General features: G+C 56.3%; 1 protein-coding gene across 1 annotated transcript; it reads right to left on the minus strand.

Annotated features, from left to right (window-relative positions):
* Positions 1-16,905: 16,905 nt before the first annotated feature.
* LOC119101594 (homeobox protein Hox-A4) lies at positions 16,906-18,031 on the minus strand. Its single transcript, XM_037224944.1, has one exon. The coding sequence runs from the start codon at positions 17,989-17,991 to the stop codon at positions 17,566-17,568; it is 426 nt and encodes a 141-aa protein (XP_037080839.1). The 5' UTR covers positions 17,992-18,031; the 3' UTR covers positions 16,906-17,565.
* Between the last annotated feature and the right edge of the window lie 4,471 nt (positions 18,032-22,502).

Here is a 22,502-nt window from a genome sequence, read left to right on the forward strand (position 1 = left end):
ATCAGAACACCCTTTGAGAGCCGCTCCTCCCAATGGTGTCGACTTGAGCAGGTTTAGACCGGTGATGTACCGCCGAGAAGTGCAGGCGGCGCCGGCCGGCTGCGCTCGCTCCCAGTTAACGCCGCTGGCCGCGCCGCCCGGTTCTATTGATCCACCTGGTCGTCAGCGGCGAGCGGCGGCCGCTCTCCTCCGGCCGCCGCCGCCATCTATCATTGTTGGGGGATCAGGTGGTGGCGGCCAGCCGGGCGGGGGGCGGCGGCGGGCCTCCGCCGCGCGCGCACCGGAGGCCGCTGCGATAGCACGGACCGCTCCGCATCAGGGCTAATGGTGATCACAACCCAAACACCCGGAATGACGCCGTTAATGACTCTGTTTGGGCGCGGCTGCGATCGAGATGGCGGCGGCGGCGGCGCCCTGAGACAACGCTCCGGGCGCGGCTGCAGGCGGGCCCATTGGCCGCGCGCAGAAGACGCAGGAGTGTGGCTGAGCTGAGCTCAGCGGACAAGAGAGTGTGACTGTGCTGAGCTCAGTAGACACGAGAGTGTGGCTGCGCTAAGTTCAGCGGACAAGAGAGTGTGGCTGCGCTGAGCTCAGCGGACGAGAGTGTGGCTGCGCTGAGCTCGGCAGACGCTAGGATGTGACCGCGCTGAGCTCGGCGGACGCTAGGATGTGACCGCGCTGAGCTCGGCAGACGCTAGGATGTGACCGCGCTGAGCTCGGCAGACGCTAGGGGGTGACCGCGCTGAGCTCGGCGGACGCTAGGGTGTGACCGCGCTGAGCTCATCGGACGCTAGGGGGTGACCGCGCTGAGCTCAACTGCAGGGCAGGAGGACGTGAGCAGGTGTGGCAATATGGCCGTGCCAAGCTTTGGAGAAACGGGATCATGGGTCGTGCTGAGCGCAACAGACGCGGGAGCATAACGTGCGAGCTCAGGGTACGTATCAGCAGGGCCGTGCTGGGAAATAATAGCTCTGCTAGGGCTCACTGGAACAAGCCGAAAAGCTTTAAGGTGGAGAGTCCGAGAGCCAGGTCTTGCAAGCAAAATGATATCCTCGTCACACTTCGAAGCCTGATGCTACCGCGTGGTTTATAATGCCAGAACTGCTATGCGTGGCCATAAACTGGTTGATGGGGAAAACTAATCTGGAGCCTTTTGGTCACGCGTCGTCACATCATATGATGTCGTGCACTGCCGCCCTCAGCGTCACCTCGAGCCAGCATCTGCAGCGCCGCCACCGCCGGCGGCCGCGCTCAGTCAGGAGCGTGCGGCAGCGGCGCCGCCGTCCACGGCGTCTGCGCCCGCGGCTGATCGACAGCCATATAAACCCATAAACCGGATGATCTGGGGCCGCGCAGCCGGAGGACGGCGGCCGGTGGCGGAGCCGGCCACCGTGTGCCCCTCCCTCCCTCCTTCCGCACCCCGCCCTAAATCAGCCGACGCTGCCCGGCGACACAAAAACCGGCGCCGCACCACAGTTCGAATTAATCGAGCCGAATCAGCGCCCCAATTAAGTCATCATGGTAAAATACGCCGGCCGACCGCTGCCGGACGGCGCTCTTCGGGCGCGGCCGTAAATCGGGTCCGGTCTCTGGTCTCGTTAACATGTCGTAATGCTACGATGGTCATAGGAAATCCGAGCGCTCGGCTCCGGTCCGGCTCCTGAGGAGCGCTTCCCAGGCCTCCTGGTCTGACGCGGCCGACACTGCGGAGTGTGGGAGGCGGTCTCTGGTCTCGTTAACATGTTGTAATGCTGCGATGGTCGTAGGAATCGAGCGTGCGGCTCCGGGGAGCGCTTCCCAGGCCTCCTCGCCTGGCGCGGCGGACGCTGTGTGGAGTATGGGAGGATGTCCCCCGTCCCCCGCCAGGGAGGGGGGTCGAGCTGATGACAGCGGCTGGGGCTCAACAGCTCCAACGTTCAAGGCTGGCCGCACCTTGTTTGTTTGCCGGCCATGTCGCGCAGCGCTGGTGGCTAAATGTAACCGGCGGTCATAAACAGAGCCTCATGAGAGGGTGGGTGATTGGAGTGGAGAAAGAGAGGGTGGGTGAGGGATCGTGATGGGTGGGGCAGGGGCGATGGAGAAAGGCCAGATTTGTCCAGAAGCTCGCAACTTCTTCATATGTATTTTCACTTTTTGTGAGGAGGAAAAGCATAATAATTGCGAAGCAAATCTTTGTGTGTGTGTTCTAGTGACTTGAACTATGTTTTTCCTAGTGATTTAGTTTTTGCAATTAAGATCATTCGATTCTTGAGAAAGCCGAGATAACCTCTCGGTGGTAATGACGACCGCCCCGCCCCCCCCCCCCCCAACTTGGAAGAAGATTCCATAGCCCTAGCGCATCGGAGCTGGCGGATGGGTCACCTGCCAACTGGTGCGGAGTTGGCAGGATGGGTCACCTGCCAAATAGCGGCCGATGCGGCGTGTCCCATGTGAGGTCACCCGAGCTGTCCCTGTATCTCACGTGAGGTCTCCCGAGTCGCGCCTGTGTCTCGAGCGAGGCCTCTCGAGCCGTATCTATGCTCCGTGTGAGGCCTCTCGAGCTGCGTCTGTGACCCGAACGAGGCCTTTTGAGCTCCGCGTATGTCCCATGTAAGGCCCGCCGAGCCACGTCCGTGTCCAATGCCAGACCTCCCGAGCCGCGTCAGTGTCCCGAGCGAGGCCTCTTGAGTCGCGCGTGTGGCCGCGGCCGGAGCCGGGCTGCCCGGAGGCACGACACGCGGCTCCACGCGTCTGACGGACGGTGGCGCGGCCACCGCTCAAATATGGAAACCACCCGAATAAACACGCCAATCGCAGCGCCGCTAGAATGCATTAGTGAATAATAAAAGGTCGTTACGCGGCGATAATGAATGTCATTTCCTCGCTTCGGAGCCCGAGCGATGGCATCGGCTTGTTCCTGGGAACAGATACACGTGATACGCCGGTCATATCACGGTAATGGCCGCTGGCTGGACGACACAGCGGCGGGCGGAACTGGGCCGAGCCGAGCCGAGCCGAGCCGAGCCGGGCCAACCCGAGCCGAGCTGGGCCGAGCCGAGCCGGGCCGAGCCGAGCCGAGCTGAGCCGAGCTGAGCCGAGCCGAGCCGGGCCGAGCCGAGCCGAGCCGAGCCGAGCTGAGCCGGGCCGAGCCGGGCCGAGCCGAGTCGAGCCGGGCCGAGCCGGGCCGAGCCAAGCCGAGCCGAGCCGAGCCGAGCCGAGCCGAGCCGAGCCGGGCCGAGCCGAGCCGGGACGAGCCGGGCCGAGCCGAGCCGAGCCGAGCCGAGCCGAGCCGAGCCGAGCCGAGCCGAGCCGGGCCGAGCCCAGCCGAGCCGAGCCGAGTGGAGCCGAGCCGAGCCCAGCCCAGCCCAGCCCAGCCCAGCCCAGCCAGCCCAGCCCAGCCCAGCCCAGCCCAGCCCCCCAGCCCAGCCGCGCCGAGCCGAGCTGAGCCGAGCCGAGCCGAGCCGAACCGGGCCGAGCCGAGCCGAGCCGAGCACGAGGCTCCACCGGATGTGCCGCCCTCGGACGGCGCGGTGCACTCGTCGTGGAGCCCAGACGTTTGGGAGGCGGGGATTACCCGGCTGGCATGGCTGAGTCGAGCCGGGCTGGAGTGTGGCACGGCGCACGCTGCCCGCGGCAGATCAGCCGGTTCTACGCCGCCCTCGCTGGTTTGTGGGTGATGTTTGGAAGGCTCGCCTGCTAGTACTGCGGCCTTCCGACTTGAGGTCTGAGGATCTCGGCTCCGAGTGAGAGTGCTGTCGAAGTCAACGCTCTCCTACCATTGGCATTTGGAAATCCGAGGGTTAATTCGTGGGGGCTTTACTGAGTAGGAATGCGTACAACAGAGAGGTTTGGCTTGTGTGTGAAGATTTCTTCGTGAGGGCTCGATAATTACTCACTGGAATGTAAGAGGGTCTAGACAAACGTAGGGAATACCCAAGAGTCAAGTGATTAAACCGTTGTTTTGTTGTGCAAACTCACTGGCCACTCGTCCGAGAGGGTGTAAAAAATCACCCTTTTTGTTCGTGAGTAGTGTCAAATGGCGCAAGAAAACAATACCTCTGTAAATCAGTTACCGAGTCAGAAAGGTGCGCTGTAAATTGTGCCATAATTATATACTCATCCATGTTTGCATGCACCGGTGCTGATCGGCATCGGCGGATGTCTAAACATGGAGCCTCGAAGCCTGCGGATTCCACAACTATCACTTCATCACTCTCGACCACACTTTTTGGCCTGTCCGAAAGCCGGGTCATCGCAACTGCACGTCTTTATCCATGTGTGCTCTGTGATCACCACTGCAGGAATCATTGGCCCGCACATGCATGCGCGTCACCGTTCGCTGCTGCAGTCCCTTACCAGCCACCCGCCAGCCAGCTCCATACATGGCGTCAGAGCGGGCGCCTGGAGCAGTAATCAGCGTGAGATGGCTTCAGGCTGGTAACCCCTCTAGCGCCGGATCCAGGGCCGCTCACTTCTGAATCCAGATCTAGGGCCGGTCACCTCCGGATCCGGATCCGGGGCTGGCTGCCTCCACTAGCACCGGGTCCGAGGCCGATCACCTCCGGATCCGGATCCGAGGCCGGTCACCTCCGCTGTCGTCGGATCTGAGGCCGGCCGGCCCCGCTGGAGCCGGATCTGAGGCAGGCCGGCCCCGTTGCCGGCCCGTCACCGCTCCCAAGCGGGGTGCTTCCGATGGGGCGTCACCGACCGCCCGGCCTGTCCGTCCCCGGCGCGGGGCCCGGGTGGCCGGCCCCGTGCTAATCTGACCGTGAGGTCGGACCGCCCGGCTGGCCCACCATCCATCACGGCGCCGACATAAGCCGGCCGCGCCCTGTCATTGCGGGCCGCTGCTGCACCGATACGCCGCTCAGCGCCGGCCCGGCCGCGCCTAATCCGGTGCCGGCACCATGACGCGCCGAGTCACACACGCTCGCCGCTTTGATGCCGGTGGCGCTGGCGGCGCCGCCCGTCAGCGCGCCGTGTTTCGGCCGGATTATCGGCCTTTGCTTGGCGTCTCCTCCACGCGGACGCGCGCCGGCGAATGCGACACAAAGCGGCAGCGACAGGCTGAGGGGCGGGAGCTGGAGGAGCGCCCCAAAGCCACCCGACCGCCCCCGACGCCGGCCGATTCGCGTCGAGGGCCGGAAGCGGTTGCGAATGTCGCGAGGAGCCGCGCCGGTCAAGTGTGGACGCACGGTGCTGGTACTTTCCGGCGTAAGTTATGGGGTGCGTGGATACCTGTCTTGCGGATCCCGCGCGCGACGATGACAAGTGCACGACTTATGTTAGATCTGAAGCGGACGTGTTGCATCAGTTGGCGAGGCGTTAAGCTGTGGTCATAAGGACAGGTTTTCATACTGGGCTAGACTCACGCGATGATGTTTTTTACAGGCCGTTAAAATCGCATTGTCTCTGCTTCAGTTTGATGCCATTTATTGCACCACCCGAACGCATTCCCTCACCGCCCCAATCGCAGGGCGACGGCTCCAGATGTAGATGGGCCGTGGCGATCGCTCCAGAGGTGACACACATATCTAATTTAGCTGGGTAATATCAGGTCAGGTCATCTGAGGTGAGGTTAGGCCAGGTCAAGTCCGACCTGGCCAGTATATCTGAAACCCAGTTGGGCCAAGTCAGCCTAGGTCAGCTCAGTACGGCTCAGATCATGTCAGGCTAGCTCAGCTAAGCTCAGCTCAGGTTAGCTCCCACAAGGTTAGCTCAGATAAGGCTAGCTCAGATAGGGTAGGCCAGACCAAACCGGCTCGGGTCAGCTCCTCTGTGGCCAGCCATCTTCAGCCATCTCCCCGGGCTGCGTTAGCTCGGCTCAGTTCAGTTCCGCCCAGTTGAGATAGGAATAGGTCATCTGAGGTCATCGCGCCGTCTGCTCAGCGGTCCGTGCCGTCTCCGTCTCCGCGCCGTCCTGCTGTCGCCGTGAAATGGCGCGCCGCCGCGCCGTCGGCCAATCTAGATACTGATCGCTTATAAACTGGGCCGTCCTCTATATCTATGGTAATTGCTGGCTGTATTACAGCATCATGCCCAGATGCGTCCCGGCCGACGAAATAGGTCTCCGGGGACGGCCGAGATTACAACAGGATAAACCGGCCCGAGCGTCCACAGGCCGGCAAGATAGAGCCACTCAATCATGCACCTGATAAAATGGAAATTATGATGAAATATGGCAGCGCGCCTATCCCCCGGGATCTTTTGTTTGATTGGCCAATTCACGGTGGGGGCGTCCGCATGAGTTGGCACGTTACCAACGGCTGAGAATAAGCCCGGGTCGCAGGCAGCCAAACTAATGACGCGAAAAATGATGCGATTAGCGCCGTCCGTTTGTCAGCCAGCGAAGCCCAGCAGTTAACGGGCCGCTGTTGTGATGGGGAAGCATCGCGGTGCTTCGTTTGTTTAGCTCAGCTGTAAAATCGTCACGGCTTTGGCGTGCCTACGCATGGAGTGGTGTTATTTGGCTTATCGACAGCCGGTCCTCCGCTTCTGCGGCATCATGTGATGGCAGCATATGTTGAACTCTGTTTACAGTTGTGTTTAACTGACAGATGATTTTGTGAAAGGGCCGAAACTTTTGCATGCGTATACACTCCACTGCGATGGCCAATTCTCATTTCCATTTTACGCAGTAAGCGGTGTTTTGGCGCTACCTTCATTCGCACCACGAATGTTTTAAGTTATGCTTAAGTTTAGAAGCGCTCCTTAAGGTTGAGGAACGTTTCGAACCTCCCCTTAGCCGGCCATCCTCTGCCACCTTGCTGTGGTCTCAGCGGTTAAAGCAGTGATATACGCAACAACGCTGTCGGTCACTTTATTTTAGCTGAAGGCTTCTGAATTTCAATTAAGTGTTTGCTGCTTGCAGTTTGCAAGGGCGTGGAGCCTCCAAGAAGCGATAGAGAGCGTAGTAGAAACATTTTTGGAACTCCTTCCGGCGGGCGGCTCATTCCGTAGTTTTGGAAGGCTGCTTAATGCGGGACACTGGCCGCCATGGTCGTATGAATTAATTACCTCGCTACCTGCGACTGCATTTACGACAGTCTGTGGACTCCAGCCTTTTGACCTCCGTTGGGACGACCAGTAACCACAGGAGCGTTCAAGGACTGTTCACGATAAGCTTGGCGGGATATACCATGGCGCGGGGCCGGGAGTCCGTGTTATCCGCCGGGACAGGAGCACCGGTAGTCTGTGTTATCCGCCGGGACAGGGGCACCGGGGGTCTGTGTTATCCGCCGGGACAGGAGCACCGGGAGTCTGTGTTATCCGCCGGGACAGGAGCACCGGTAGTCTGTTATCCGCCGGGACAGGGGCACCGGGTGTCTGTGTTATCCGCCGGGACAGGGTCACCGGGGGTCTGTGTTATCCGCCGGGACAGGAGCATCGGGAGTCCGTGTTATCCGCCGCGACAGGAGCACCGGGAGTCTGTGTTATCCGCCGGGACAGGGGCACCGGCAGTCTGTGTTATCCACCGGGACAGGGGCACCGGCAGTCTGTTATCCACCGGAACAGGAGCACCGGGAATCTGGATTATCCACCGGAACAGGAGCACCGAGAGTCTGTGTTATCCGCCCAGACAGGGGCACCGGGAGTCTGTGTTATTCGCCAAAACAAGAGCACCGGCAATCCGGATTATCCGCCGGGACAGCGGCACCAATGTCGGCTGATGATTGAGGCGACAGAGAGCACTTTGGTTAATTTGCTCCACGAGATGCCGTGAGCGGAGCGCCTTCTTTCAGAGTTGTCTGGGGTCACATCTTCGCCTTCACGATAACGCCACCCAGAGCCGGCTGACCATGCTATTACCCAGTGCACTTCTCCTGTCTCCCCTCTAGCCCGTACAGAACGCACTCAGCTTATGTACAGCTCGTCGTGAGATCGTTCTCCCAGCTGTTTTTTCTGCCCACCAGTCGAACCATCAGCACAGGATCATACAGATTGCAGTGCACCATTATACACAAACACAGCCGATTGTCACAAATCAATGTCAGTGTTTTAAAGCGGTAGGAAGTGGGGCGAGGGGGAGGGAGGCAGCATGGAGGCATGGGGGCACTAGAGTGCATGAGACGCTACCGGGGGCAGGCGGCTCCGCATGACGACGGCCGATTTGAGAACCGCCGCCGCCTCAGCACCTCCAGCCGGCCGGTTTGGGAGCCGCTGCTGCCGCTGCACCTCCGGCGAGCCAGCCGAGCTCGTGGCAATCAGCAGCTTGTCAGCGCTGATTGCCACTGCTGGGGGGGAGGGGGGAGGGCTCCGCGCGAGCTGCTGGGCCTCCACTGGAGTGGCGAAAGTCTCCTAGGCAACTCAGACCAAACCATTCCAACGCTTGAAGTAAGTGAAATATAGCAGGATTGATTGTCTGTTTTGCATCAACTCTTTCTCTAACAATGCGAAATAACAATACCTGGGTGTAGCCAGTGCGTGTTTCCCAATTTCAACAGAAGAGGCTTTTGTCCTCTCCAGTTTTGCCCATAGAATGCACGTTTTTCCCATTTTCCAATTTAAAATGTCGGGTCAAGCTTGCGTTCCCCCAGATTCTCATTTACTCCCCCAAAATCTGATTTGCTCCTCCCAATCTCAGAGACGTGGTGGTACACCTATGCACGCACCCAATCACCGTGCCAGCCCATTCCGTCTGCACTAGCCCAAAACACGTAGAAACGTAGTCTACACCACGTTGAATATCCAGTCCTAGCATAGGTCGTCAGCCTTCTGAATGAATGCTCAATTAGCGGACGAGTCTAACAGGGCATACCGCTTTACCGGATCCAACCGCAGCCATAAACTTAACAGAGCCATCACAGCAGGGCTGCGTTTGCTCAGCTCACCATAGCAGCCGGGAGGTCATGTCAGTCGCCGAGCGACTCCCGCCGGCCGGTCGGGCCTCCAGAGCCGCCGAGCCCCCAGAGCCGGTCGGGCCTCCGGAGCCGGTCGGGCCTCCGGAGCCGGTCGGGCCTCCAGAGCCGCCGAGCCCCCAGAGCCGGTCGGGCCTCCAGGGCCGGTCGAACCTCAGGAGCTGGTCGGGCCTCCTTAGCTGGCCGGGCCTCCGGAGCCTGTCGGGCCTCCAGAACTGGCCGGACCTGCAGGGCCGGTCGGGCCTGCGCGCCGTGTGGTCGCAGCGCGATCAGCGGGGGCGGTGCTTGCGGCTTTCAACTCCATTAGCCACACGCGGCCGGCCCGGCCCGGCCCGACCACCAATAATAAATGACGCGGCGGCCAGCGCCGATAGCGGCGGGTCGCGCGCTCTCGCGCCCACCGCTAGCCGCCCACAATCCCGGCCGAAATTGTCCCATGATGAGGCGGGTCCGGCGCACTGAGGCGCTCGAGGAGGCCGCCCATTGACCACCCACGGCCGCCGCGGCCCGTCCGAGCTGCGACAAAGACATCATCCGGCTGCGGTGGCAGATGATGGATCACCGGCCGCAATTGGCCGCCGCCTACCACCCGAGGCGCGGCGCGACCGGGCAACGGTCACGCGTCCGTCCCCCGTCTGGACCGCGCCGAAAACAGGCCGTCGCTGGCCGGCCGCCTCTAATGGAGCCGTCTGGCGGCTCGGCGTGCGGTGGCGGCCGCCCGCCCGCGGCCCTGCCGGCCGACCGCCCGCGCCGCACAGGGCCCACAGACGGGCGGCTGGGGCGCACTGCCCCGCCGCAGGCGTCGCGTGCGCATATTTTCATTAAAAAGGGATGGCTGTTGTGACAAATGTCGGCGGTGCGGATTCCTTCCGGATTCTTTCGGGATTTCTTTCACGGGAAGACGGCAAAATGGTCGCAAAATGGTCGCCGTGCTTCAGAAATGAAGACTTCACTCGACAGGCATATGACGCGGAATGATCTTGTTTACCAGCGCCTGGGCTTCAAAGCGATTCGCCACCTCCTGTGCGCTGTGTTTGGGTGTGTGGATCGCTGAAGCTTCGAAGCACCAGAGGAAAATATGCATCAATGCTGGGAGAAAATGGAACAAATCTGGGGAGCTTTGTATGTCTTTCCGCATGGCCCCAGAGTAATCTGGTGAGGTGTTGGTCCATGTGGCTCCGCACTTGCGAGAAAAAGATGACAATTATCTAGCAGGAACGTTTCAATACAAACGCCTATCTGACAATAAAGTAAGACTCTTACGTAGGAGTAAAAGTATTTTGGCTTTCAGCAAGAATCTAGTGTAGGGCTTAAACGACTTTAGATACCCTTGGCGCAGCTATCCTCGGTGAGGCTGTGAGACATCACATTTAAGGTTATGCGATGGCCTTTACCGAAGCTGCAAGCACACTCATAATGTAAAAATGGCGTGTACTTGTATGTGGTGGCAGAGAACTTTCGCCATGGTACTGCCTCATTACATCCCACGATGAGAAGAAATAATTCAGCCTAACTATACAGCGGCAAAGTGAGGTTCCTGTTGTCCAACGCATGCCCTTCTGAAGGCTGTTAGCGTTGGGTTGGTAAAAAATCGTTTGATTCTATCTCACCGCTTGCTGCACCTGTAACTCAGAAACCTACTTAAATTAAACACTTACTAGCACAGTGAAAACCTTAATACGGACGTAAGCCCTAATGAAATATACTCATAGATGTCTTAAGAAGCAAAGAAAAAGAAATATCCTAAACAGGATCAACGAAACAAACTTAACTTTAAAATGCATTGCTTGATACGTTGTCAAGAACGACCACACGACCACACGTTGCTTAATAAGAAACGTGTCAAGAATTGCATTATGATCTTAACATTTCTTATGACCTACAAGATGAACTTATTAATGCAAGAAAAATATGCAGTGAGCCATGGTCTGAGCCCCATGATAAACGATGGGGTCGAGCTTGCGCCTGCTCACAGCCCCATCCGTGTGCTGTGCCACATAGGCGGCACACAAACCGGGTAGATGGCACATTCCTCCTTATACTACTTCTCTAGGCCTCAATGAAGTTTTTTTATCTGCATGACATACAGCGCTGGCATGCCCATAGATATCTCCGCTTTTGGGATTAAAAATGCTCTGGTACGTAACTACCGATGTGGCTGAGTTTACAAGCCAGTTTGTAACATTAACTTGTGAATATTAACCGCTGTTCCGTGTTTTTTTTCTCGGGATATAGCCTATATGTGCTGTAAATACCAATCTAGACATATCCTTGTTATACAAAAAGCCTTTTTTACTGTTGGCTGTCAATGGGGATAAGATTATTAACATTTTGCACATGCAGGCTAGGCTACATCACACAACGGTAAATGTAATTTTGCACTGGGCCAGAGGCTTAGGCCAAAAACTCCAGGTAAAGCGAACTAACTGAAGCAACTGATGTCACATTTAGATGCTTATCTGGAAGGCGCGTAGATCGCAGGACCATGGTCAGATATCCTCGCATCACGAGTGAGCCGCTGACTAAGGATGTATACGCAAAGATATCCCAATGCATCTTAGCAATTAGCATCTCTTAGCAATAGCTTCGTGATGCAGTGTGCCCGGAAAAGAATGTCTGGGCATGTGCGTTTCATTCGGGCAATTTTTTTTAAAACAGCCAAGTACACAAGTGTGTAGGCATAAGCTAAGTAAGGTCGACAACACCAGTAGAAGAGAGCATCCAGCCACCTCCCCCCCCCCCCCCCCCCCCCACATGCACTGGCGTTGATAATTTTCATCACGCGCGGCATTTTTTGTGACAATGGTGCACCTGAAATGCCCTCATCCTCAGCACAATCACCTTTTGCTGGGAAATTGATGTTACCTCTTCGTCATGGAGCCACCAATGACTCTTTGAAATGAATTGGTCGGGCGAAATTTCTTCGAGTTTCGTAATTCTTTTGCACTGTACCCTAGCTAGCGTTGCAAATCTTTTGACGCCATTATGTTCCAACCATTCATTATCACCTCCGCAATGAGTGGGATGAGCCACCACGGGTGCGAACTGATGGCGACGGGCTCCCATCCTCGGCCCGGCTTTGTTCGGTCAGGCGCGAGCACCCCCGCCGACGTCAAGCGAGCCTCGCCTGCATTCCCGGGCTTTAACGATGCCGCGATACCGGCGCAATGGGGGCGACCGTAGCGCCCCCACGGCGTTGGTTCCGGCGGCCATTGCGGCTCAATCAGCCATTCGCACCGGAACAACACAGCGCTGCGCGAAGCCTGGAGCCGGAGCACAAACAGCCACCAATCAAGTCGTGCTGAGTAAACCAACATCGTCGGCCTGGCGGTGGCGGCGGCACCTTTGAAGCTGGGCGCTAATCAATTAGGCGGGCTAATGGCCGGCGCCCGGCAAAGTCAGAATGCCGGCGTTCCATAAAACACAAAGACTGGCGCGGAAATTTGTCATTGTCATAAGGGATGGCAGTGGACAGACGATCGTCGGCGCATTAATAGCCGAGGGCGAACGCCACTGATGGAGGGCGGCGCTTTGATCTGCGCCGGCAGGGGGTCGTGGCACGTGCAGAATTCCGGTAAGTGACCGTCCTGACCACCCGGAAAATTGCCGGGCTTTTCGCGGGGTGACGGCGGCTGGACGCCTCTAGGAAGTATATCCGCCATTTGAATGTAACAATATGTCAGCCGCCGCGCTATTCATCCACCATGAAAAGGCGGAATGACAATAATCGATTTTCACTTTGTTAAGTGACTGGGTATCAAGGGTTAGATGACAAGTGCAAGTGTGGAATCTGTAAATATGTCGCATTCAAACGTCCCTAGCGGAGTTCAGTCAGGCAGTCCGGTCACGTGGTTCGATAGATCGGTTCGTGAATATGATGAGTTAGCTTCATCATTTTAAGAGTACATTGACTGCCTTTCGTCAAGCTTGTTGGGACATAGGGTGAAAAGTACGAACCAAAATGTTGAAATCAGGCTTTGCAGGAGATACTCGGTGCGTTGTTTGCCTCTCTGAATATTTACGCGCGCCGTGAACTACTGAGGTGACCTAACTAGACTGAAGCGGCCGTCGAAAAACGAAGCTGTTGAGATTCCTTGCTTGAAAAGCTCCGCCGATAAACCTTATATCCCGACCATGTCCACAGACATTGAAAACACATCTTGTGTGCTTGAGCCATACTTAGTATATGTTGTTATTACTGTAATTCTAGTTACGATTCATGAGACAACACCATCCGATGTAAACGTAAAATAAGCTATTGTCCTAATGGCAAATCTGATCTTGATCTCGTGGTAGCAAGGACTAAAGTGTTAAGAAATTGACCGTTCCAAACGAGTGGGTCGTACTGCGGACTGCCGAAGTATGTCTGTCTGTTTCCGATTACCATTGGGCGCCTCCAATTCGAATGCTCCCGCAGTGTTGAAGTCAAGTCGCCATTTGTTGACGGTACCTTCGCCTGCACCGTGTAGAATATTTCATGTCTGTGCCTGCCTTAGTGGCCCATATCCTTGAAATCCTTTAGTTGCCCATACCTGGCCCCAATCCTTGAAAATGCGCGTACACGGGCGAATGCGCGGTCTGCGCGTGGGCGGGCTGCACCTGATGCATTCATCAAGCCACACTTAGCCGATACGATTGGTCGCTCTCTCCTCCGTCTGCGCTGATTGCCCTCGTGTGGCTGCCACTTCGGGCTGTCAGGGCCTGAAGCCGGCTCCGATTCGTGTTCTTCAACTTTTTCGCAGGTCAATGGGGTCAATGAATTGACCTTTCCCACGCCAGTCGAATAGCGAAATAAATATTTCAGTCTTACTACAATGCACATTCAAGTTCGATACACCTGTTCGAGCAGCTTGTGGGCAAATGCTTGCAAATTCTAAGCAGCATAACATTCAAAGCAAACCGCTTGTATTTCTGGAAACAGGATGAAAGAGGTGTCGGTAGGTTGAAGAACGCGTGACGATCGGGACGGGCCGGCCGTTCAGTCAAGTTTTTCACAGTTCTACTGGGACTCGCTCAGGCTCCGGCTCACACGAATCATTCGGTGCTACTTATGCTTAAAAGAAATTATTCAGAATTATCTGTGAAGCGGATGTCCTCCTCACAGTGGCAGAGTCAGAGTTCCGGCAAATATCTACCCATCGGAAGATTCTGATCTCAAAACATTTTTGCATTAGGATCAGTTACAGAGTCTGAGAAAACCATGCCAAATTTCTAAGAAAGGGACCCCCAATTTAATCCAAATTATTGAGGTCTGATAGACGAACTTGTCTTCGCGCCTCATTAATATTTACCAAATTTGTTGATAACGAAACGTGTGTTCGTCAATGCATGCACACTTTCTGTGTTATTCAGCCTGCGCGACCTTGAATTCGTAACTGTTGTAAAATATCTCGAAAGAGACCTCAAAACCTCACCTTCTCGCTTGGATTAATCTAGTGTACCGTTCCCACTGCTTCTGTGCGATAGGCAATGAAATCCAACAGCCGAGATTGGACTGCCCGCGGGCCCGTCCTTCATTGGTCTGGAATAAAAATGTCGGACACGAATTACACCGGCAGCCTCCCGGATTTTTATCCGATCTAACCTGGCCTTTCTTTCAATTAGTGCCACGCTCGCCCAATTAAAAGCTCTTATTGGGTCGCAAATAAACCTACCGGATTCAAAGCGATTGCGTCTAGCGTAGGTTCTCATTCGGCCTCATTGGCCCGGGCTTTTACAACGAGGATATACTTATCAGTGTGCTAAGGCCTGATCACTGCCGACGGTTAGCATACCTGGCACTGGTATGCCAGCACGTTCTGTCGACGTTCACATGGTCGGTGGGTAGCACTTTTGTTTCCTCTCCCCTCCGATGCTTCAGTGTTCAGCTACTGTCAGCGGCTGCCGGTGACATGCCGCAGCAGACCGCCCCCCCCCCCCCCCCCCGTCCGCAGTCGCTGCTCAGGTGCAGCGCCGATCGCCGCCTCCACCGGCCGCCATGTTGGCCGCACCTGCGCCGCGGGCGCCGCCGCCGCGGTGGCGCACACGGCGCGGCGACAAAGACGGCGCGGCGCGCTTTGTGTGGCCGCGGCGCGCTGTAACGACGCCCACATCGGCGCATCATCTGAATGGTGGCCGCAGCGGTAACGGCCGGCCGGCCGGCGGTATTTATGGCGTAGCGGCCGCCGCGCCGCGCGCCGGGCCCGAGCTGTCCGCGCCTGGCGCGCCGTTCGGCTGGCTGGCCGCTGCTGGAGCTCGGTTGGCTGTCTGGACGCTGCTGGAGCTCGTCTGGCTGTCTGGACGCTGCTGGGCTCAGTTAACTGGCGCCGCTTGAGTTCGGCTGGCTGTCTGGCTGCTGTTGAAGCTCAGTTGGCTGGCCACTGCTGGAGCTCGGCTGGCTGTCTGAACGTTGCTGGGGCTCGGTTGGCTGGTTGCTACTGGGACTCGGCTAGTTGGCTGGCCGCTGTTGAAGCTCGGCTACTTGGCTGACCCCTACTGGGGCTCGGCTGGCTGGCTGGCTAAGCCGTGACTTCTTTCCTTACCTCGCGATTGATTACGCCATGCTTTTTATTGCAACTCGCTAATTTTTTCATTGCTTGCTTGCCGAGAAGTCGCACGAACCGACGAGAGGATCAGGAGCTAATCAAAGAGTGCTCACAACGCGGATGCAGCTATATGTGCGCAGGCTTCACACAACGCGCAGTTTGCTGTGAATACCTTAAAGCCTACACCTGTGGGTATGGAAGAGCACGCGCGAGACGACTAAACGGAACACATCATTCCCCAAACGACCCAGAATGCGTACTACAGTGTTTTTTCCTCAGCAAACGCTTGTTTGGCTCCTTTCACTTTGAGCTAGCATCAACATTCGTTTTGACGTCCGGTCCGGACACCAGACGGTCCGAACACCGGACAGGCAGCGACATAGCAGTCCGGAGCCGGTCTTACCCAGCCGGGCACACGCCACCGACGCCTGGCGATCGTGGCCTCAGCTGGGGCCGGTCCGCACTGAGCTGCCGCACTGGTGACGCTCGGACCCCCGCCCCCCCCCCATCCCCCCCATCCCCCCCCGTGTGACCTACTGTACCTCCGTGTGTCCTCCGTGAGTCATTCCGTGCGACCGCCTATACCCCCGTGTGACCTGCTGTACTTCTGTGTGTCCCCGTGAATCCCTCCGTGTAACCCCCTGTACCCCCGTGTGACCTACTGTACCCTGCCCCCGTGAGTCTTCTTGTACCCCCGTGTGTCCGCCGTGAGTCCCTCCTTGTGACCGCTTGTACCGCCGTGCGAACTACTGTACCTCTGTGTGCCCCCGTGAGTCCCTCCGTGTGACCCCCTGCACCCCATGTGATACCCATGCACCCCTCCGTGTGACCCCATGTACCCCTGTATGCCCCCCTGTACCCCCGTGTGTCCCGCGTGAGTCCCTCCGTGTGTCCCCCGTGAGTCCCTCCGTGTGACCCCCTGTACCCCCGTGTGGCCCACTGTACCCCTGTGTGTCCCCTGTGAGTCGCTCCGTGGGACCCCTTGTGCTCCCGTGTGACACCCTGTATCTCCATGTGTCCCCCATGAGTCCCACCGTGTAGCCCCTTCTACCCCCGCCTGACACCCCTTGTACCCTGTGTGACCTACTATACCTCCGTGTGTCCCCATGAGCCCCTCCGTGTAGCCCTGGGGGTCTTTGAGTCGCTCTGTATGACCCCTGAGCTTCCGTGCACCCCCCCCCCCCCCCCCCCCCCTGTATTCCCCCTTGTGTCCACCTTTAGTCCCTTCGTGCGCCGCACGGCCAGCCCCAGGTACCGACGGCGCCGAGCGGCTTTTCAGCAGAGCTGGCGACGCTCCGGATCAGGGGCCCGACGCCGTCCCGGACAGGGGCCCGGGCCCCTGGCTCGTCGGCGTCGCTGGCTGAGGGGTGTGACGAGCTCGGTGCAGGGCCGAGTTGACCTCGGGTCACCGCTCCCCGATGTGACAGGGGAGGGCAGGCCTGGATGGCGACAAGGCCTCGGCGGAGGGCGCGGGGCCTCTACCTGCTGCCGTTGACCTGAATCAACCCCACTCGGTCCTCTCCGGGCAAAAACACAGTGCGCTGTCTGGGTACAAGAATAAATGTATTGACACCAATAACAGAACATCTCCAGCGCTACTGTGGTGCACTACTCACAAAACAACGCGGGAATACACAAACGGGGTTCATGAAGTGAAGCGTAAATATCAACCACAGAGCGGCAACGCAAATATAGTGCTGGAACCTCACCAACCATACCTATGGGGGGGGGGGGGGTGGGGCTGTGCCACCATGCCTACTACCGATGAGAACAGTGAGCCCACCCAGCATATGCGTACCGACAGGAGGAGCACGGGCTACGCGGCAGCACTGCACCTGCAGCGTGCGTCGTCTGCACTCGTGCCGTTCTCCTACCACGCGAGCCTCAGCCAGGACGGCTCGCTGCGACACAGCCGAGGCGTTCGGAGAACGACGAGCATCGTCAGCGGGTCGTAAAGCGTCTCAAGGAATACCGGTGAGTCATCGTCTAACCAGACGGCGCTCACAGGCGGCGCTTTTACTGCTTGGTTAATTTACGCAGACGTACTAACGGCTGGAAACCTGGACCTGCTGTACATCCCGGTTCATCTCGCGCCGCGTCCTCGCAGATCTCTGGAGGCACGAAGCAGCTACGATGGCAACATTTCACGGGCGGTGGCGATCACACAAAACACAAACGCGCGGTACCGAACATGACCTGCACGCTCATAGAGCGTATGGCCTGAAGAGGTGGTGGTGTGATCGGACTCGCGGCCGGCACAGGTCCACCGGTGACGTCACTGGCACAGCCGGTGACGTCACAGGCACAGCTGGTGACGTCACAGGCGCAGCCGGCGGCGTCAGTGGCAGCTGTAGCGGCGGTAGCGGGTGACTCGGCGGCGGTGGCGGCGGCGGCGGCGGCGGCGGCGGCGGCACCACGCCGACGCACTGCAGCTGGTACATGTACGACTGCATGACCTGGCTCAGGTAGTGCATCTGGCTCTCGCTCTGCTGGCGCTTCTCCTTCATGCGCCGGTTCTGGAACCAGACCTTGACGGTGGCCTCGGCCAGCTGGAGGCGCTGGCTCAGCTGGCGGCGCTGTGGCGTGCTCAGGTAGCGGTTGGCGGCGTACTCGCGCTCCAGGGAGGCCATCTGGCCGGCCGAGAACACGGTGCGGGCCGGCCGGCGCGGCGCCGGGCTGCCGCCGGCTGCGCTGCCGCCTGAGTCGCTCTGGCTGCCCGAGTCGTCGGCCGAGACGCGTCGACTCAGCTCGGCCGCGTCGGCCGCCGACGGCGAGCCGGGCGGCGGCGACGGCGGCCGCGGCGAGTCCAGCTCCACTGCCGGCCGAGTCCGCTGTCAGGGACGGGCTCGCCGGGGCCAGACACAGGCGCCCACACGGACACAACGGGCGCAGCCACGGACGCGAGCACCGTCACGGACACAGGCACGGGCACGGACAACACGGGCACGGGCACAGACACGGACACGGGTACGGACACGGGCACGGGTACGGACACGGGCACGGGTACGGACACGGGACAGACGGATATGCGACACGCGACCTAAGCCAGCCTGAACGCACAAAACAAAAGATAGGACCATCAACCCACGTCGTGAAAACAGAAAAAACTGTTTGTTTTTTCTATCACATTTAAAATCATGCCAATTCAATTGCCCTTGCGGATGACCTTGACATTTTCAAAAGAAGCTGTCTGAAAAGAAGGACCTGCTGGAATCTGCCAGGCATAAACACAGACAAATAGCCATCTTAGAAACAGTGAGGGGTCAGTGCCGGCCAAAGACGCCACCGAGTCCGCCAGCTGTACAGACACACCTGACACAAAGAAGTGCACCGAAGGGGATAGGCACGACAAGCTCAGTTCAGGGCTGTTTCGGGGCAGAACTCACTGCATTTCGACAACGCAGCGAACCTCGATACTCGCCAGACATCCTATTGGTGGAAATTCCGACAAGCGCTAACACGACCTCCCATCCTGCCAGCGGGCGCCGCGCTCTCACCTCCACTATCCATGTCCTTGCACATGGCCTCGATAGACTGCAGCGCACCTCCGTTGTCGAACATCCCGCCGGCGTCCCGCTCCCGCCCCGCGTCTCAGCGCTGTGAGCGCCGCGCTGCCGGGCGGCGGCCGACGGCGGCGGTGGGCGGGGCCTGCGGACGGCAGCCAATGGCAGCGCTCAGCCGCCGCCGCCGCCGCGGTGCGGCGGCGTCGGCCGGCCGGCGGGCGCCGCTAGGCCAACGCCCGATTTACGGATTAGCGTAGTGATTCTGGCCCCACGGAAGGCGGGGAAGGCGCTGGTGTTTAGGCGCGCTAAACGTTCCTAGCAGCGAGAAAAGGTCTCGCTAGGAGCGTAGGTTCAGATAGGTAAAATGGCTTGTAAAAGTGAATAGTATCACGCCTGGAGATTGACGATAGACAGTGTAAAGCTTAATGTTATAAAAACCTGCTCTGGGACGTTATTTGATGATAACGTCACAGAGCTGTTTAGTGCTAGCTAATCAGAAGTGATAATTTTGTGGAAATATCGGTTGCTTTATCGCCGTGTGTGTTCCTACATTTCTGACATGATTAGAAAGCCTTAATGCTGAGTAATTCATTTTGTAGTTCTCATGTTGAGAGTCACCTTCTTTTGAAAGTTCTTCCGTTCAGAATGAGCACAGCTTGAGATATCAAGAACCGCCAGTATAATCGCTATTCAAGATTACAACACGGTCTAGCCGGTCCCCTTGGTACCTTGAATTTCGACAACTCTACACAGCAACTTTAAGCTCATGATGCCGAAAAACCAACTGGTGAAAGCCTGTTTTTTTGTCATGTACTGATTTTCTCGTGCAATTCTTACCACAAGGCAGCCCTGGGGCATCCCATCAAAGGCCGGCCGGGACCAAATAAAATATAAAATGTCCATGAAAGACCGACATCGACCTCGCGCCTCATATTTTTATATCAACTCTTTTAAACGAACATCTGACGTTCTGAATCCATTTCTTAGATTGTGGGCGACATGGCCTACGCTTTTTCAGATATATATTGACACACACACGCACACACACACACACACACACACACACACACACACACACACACACACACACACACACACACACACACACACACACACACACACACACACACACACACACACACACACACACACACACACACACACACACACACACACACACACGCACACACACACACACACACACACACACGTTAATATAATATAAATATAGCATATATATATATATATATATATATATATATATATATATACATGCATCTATAATATTTCTGCAGTCGGTTATTTTGCGATAACTGTGGTGCCCTATTTTTCAACAGGTCATGATCTGATTTAACTCTTTGGCGATGCATGGGAAGAAACCAGGTAAAATGGGGTTTGCCTCACATTTACAGAGAAACCCCGTCGTCACTGGTCTCAAGATCATGACGCATATTTTGACTTTCGATTTTGAAGAGATGTTGCGGGTCCCTTAACGTTGCCACGCGACTGCCTCAGGTGGATCGCAGTGAAATCTGTGACCTTTTCACATCGACATTAAAAGCGATACTTTATCGTGAGGATATGCCAGTATAACTTTCGACCTTTCTTTTTGCTTCCCATGGATTAGACATCAGTATTAGTATCATTCCTCGGAAAAACAGAAAAATGGAGATATAGTTAGGTTGACATTTCGGCAACATGCCTTCATCGGAGCAATAGCTGAAGTGGTTAGACTTATTCCTCGGTTTTTCAAAAGAATAGGGCTAATACTACTGTCTAATCCATGTGAATAATGTGCCTCGCTAATGCACCGAGCAGCTTACGTAATTTCTTGTTGCTTCCTTTGCTCTTGTTCCTTGCATCACGTCAGTGTGAAAGCGTTTTTCTGAAGGCTTGATTTCACGAGCTTAAATTTATATAAAAATGAGCTTGTTCCTAGCAGATTTCGAATTAGAATATTTAAGGGCTGTTGGTGACAAATATTAAGTATTGGAGTGAAAAGTAATTATGTAAACATGTTTGACATCTACATATGTATATATTGTCATTGTTAATGTCTCTTGCTTTCATAAGACTGAGCAGACGAGGATTGTCGCACGGTCATATCATGGACACGCGGGCGTTTTATGTGTTTATGGTATCCAAGATCATTCCCCTCCCCACCGTTCACATTGCTAAGTACATCCATCTATTGAACATCCAAAGCAAATGAAGTGTCACAATGATATATTGCACATTGGTAGTTACGATGGATGGTTCATATCATCATACACCAAACACTTCCATGTCAGACGACACGAGTAGCTCTGGCAAAACGCTGGTGCCCAGCCATCCCTGTGCTCGAGGAAAAGTCGCAGAAAGCTGGGATAATCTTAGGAAACTCCAAGTTTTCCCAACCGATCTGGAAACAGCATTTGGGCTCTCGAAATTTCCTCCGTCAAGCCCCTGCCTTCGCCCATCGCTTTGGGAAACATCGCTGTTACATAAGTGACATAAGTGACATAAGTCATTGTTCAGTGCGTAATCGCCGTCAGCAGTTCGGGGAGCGCTCGGGACTCCCTGGCCGGCCGTTTGGGGAAATACTGGCAAATCCCGATCGGGATCTTACATTTTTCGGTGCGTAGCCACGATCGGCGGCTCGAGGACATTCCGGACATCCCGCTTGGGGATGTGTTGGGAAATGGTCCGGAAGATGTTAGGAGTTGCAGCCCAGTGCCTCACATTCAAAGCTAATCTCAAGCATTCCCCAACCGCTAATTTGGGGAACGGTCGGGATATTTCCGCTGCGGTCGAAATGTATCTAAATTTATATAACGTATGGCCGAAATTTAATGCTGGTAGTGAGATGAGATGACACTGTTGACTGGCTGGTCGCTAAATTTCCCACCTACTACATGCGGTTTGGGCGGAGAATGCAGTGCCCTGTGTACCTTCTACTGTTCGCGCTATTCGCGCTAAAGTTCGGTGACTTCATAGCTGGCAGACGTGCAGGACGATCCATGGACAGATCCTGCACGCCCCAAACTGTGGCCGATTTAAAAGAGTGCTCCTGTAGGCGCTTGCCGTTACACCTGCCCCGACTTTGCTGACAAACAGGAAGCGAGTCTATGAGCACGAACAGACACGAACTTCTCGGAGAGAAAATCGACCGTGGTCTGGGCTGAACTTAGTTGGTCGTCACGCGGTCCAAGTAACTAGTTTAAAGGGAATGCTCCAAATTTGAAGATATTGAAGCCAGCACCAGATGTGATGAAATAAGATATAATATGAAATAAAATGTGATGACTATTGCCATGTGTTTAGGTGGAAGATTACTCTGGACAACACATTTTCTGTATTGAGTCTATTTAGTAACCATGTTTCTCACCGCATCATTGTTTGACTGTGTCATCGTACCTCGCACAACATTGACTGAGAGCCAATTGATGGCCGTTATATCTGAAACTCGTGCTCGCGAGCGCTAGATTTAAACAACATGGTAATACTATTTTTCTTGGCCTTAATCGGCGCGCGGCCAATGGAATGACAGAACTTGAACGACATTATTATGACGTCATGGATACCTGGGTGACCTTAGACTAGTCTCCTTGACATAGCCTCATATTCTCTCGGGCGTGCAGCTCAAAAACTAGAGGAGC

Source organism: Pollicipes pollicipes, unplaced genomic scaffold (genome assembly GCF_011947565.3).
Source record: "Pollicipes pollicipes isolate AB1234 unplaced genomic scaffold, Ppol_2.1 Scaffold_4881;HRSCAF=5763_pilon_pilon_pilon, whole genome shotgun sequence".
Classification (NCBI taxonomy): domain Eukaryota; kingdom Metazoa; phylum Arthropoda; class Thecostraca; order Pollicipedomorpha; family Pollicipedidae; genus Pollicipes; species Pollicipes pollicipes.

Coding starts and splice junctions, on each gene's coding strand:
- LOC119101594 (XM_037224944.1), bottom strand. CDS start 17,991: ATGGCCTCCCTGGAGCGCGAGTACGCCGCCAACCGCTACCTGAGCACG.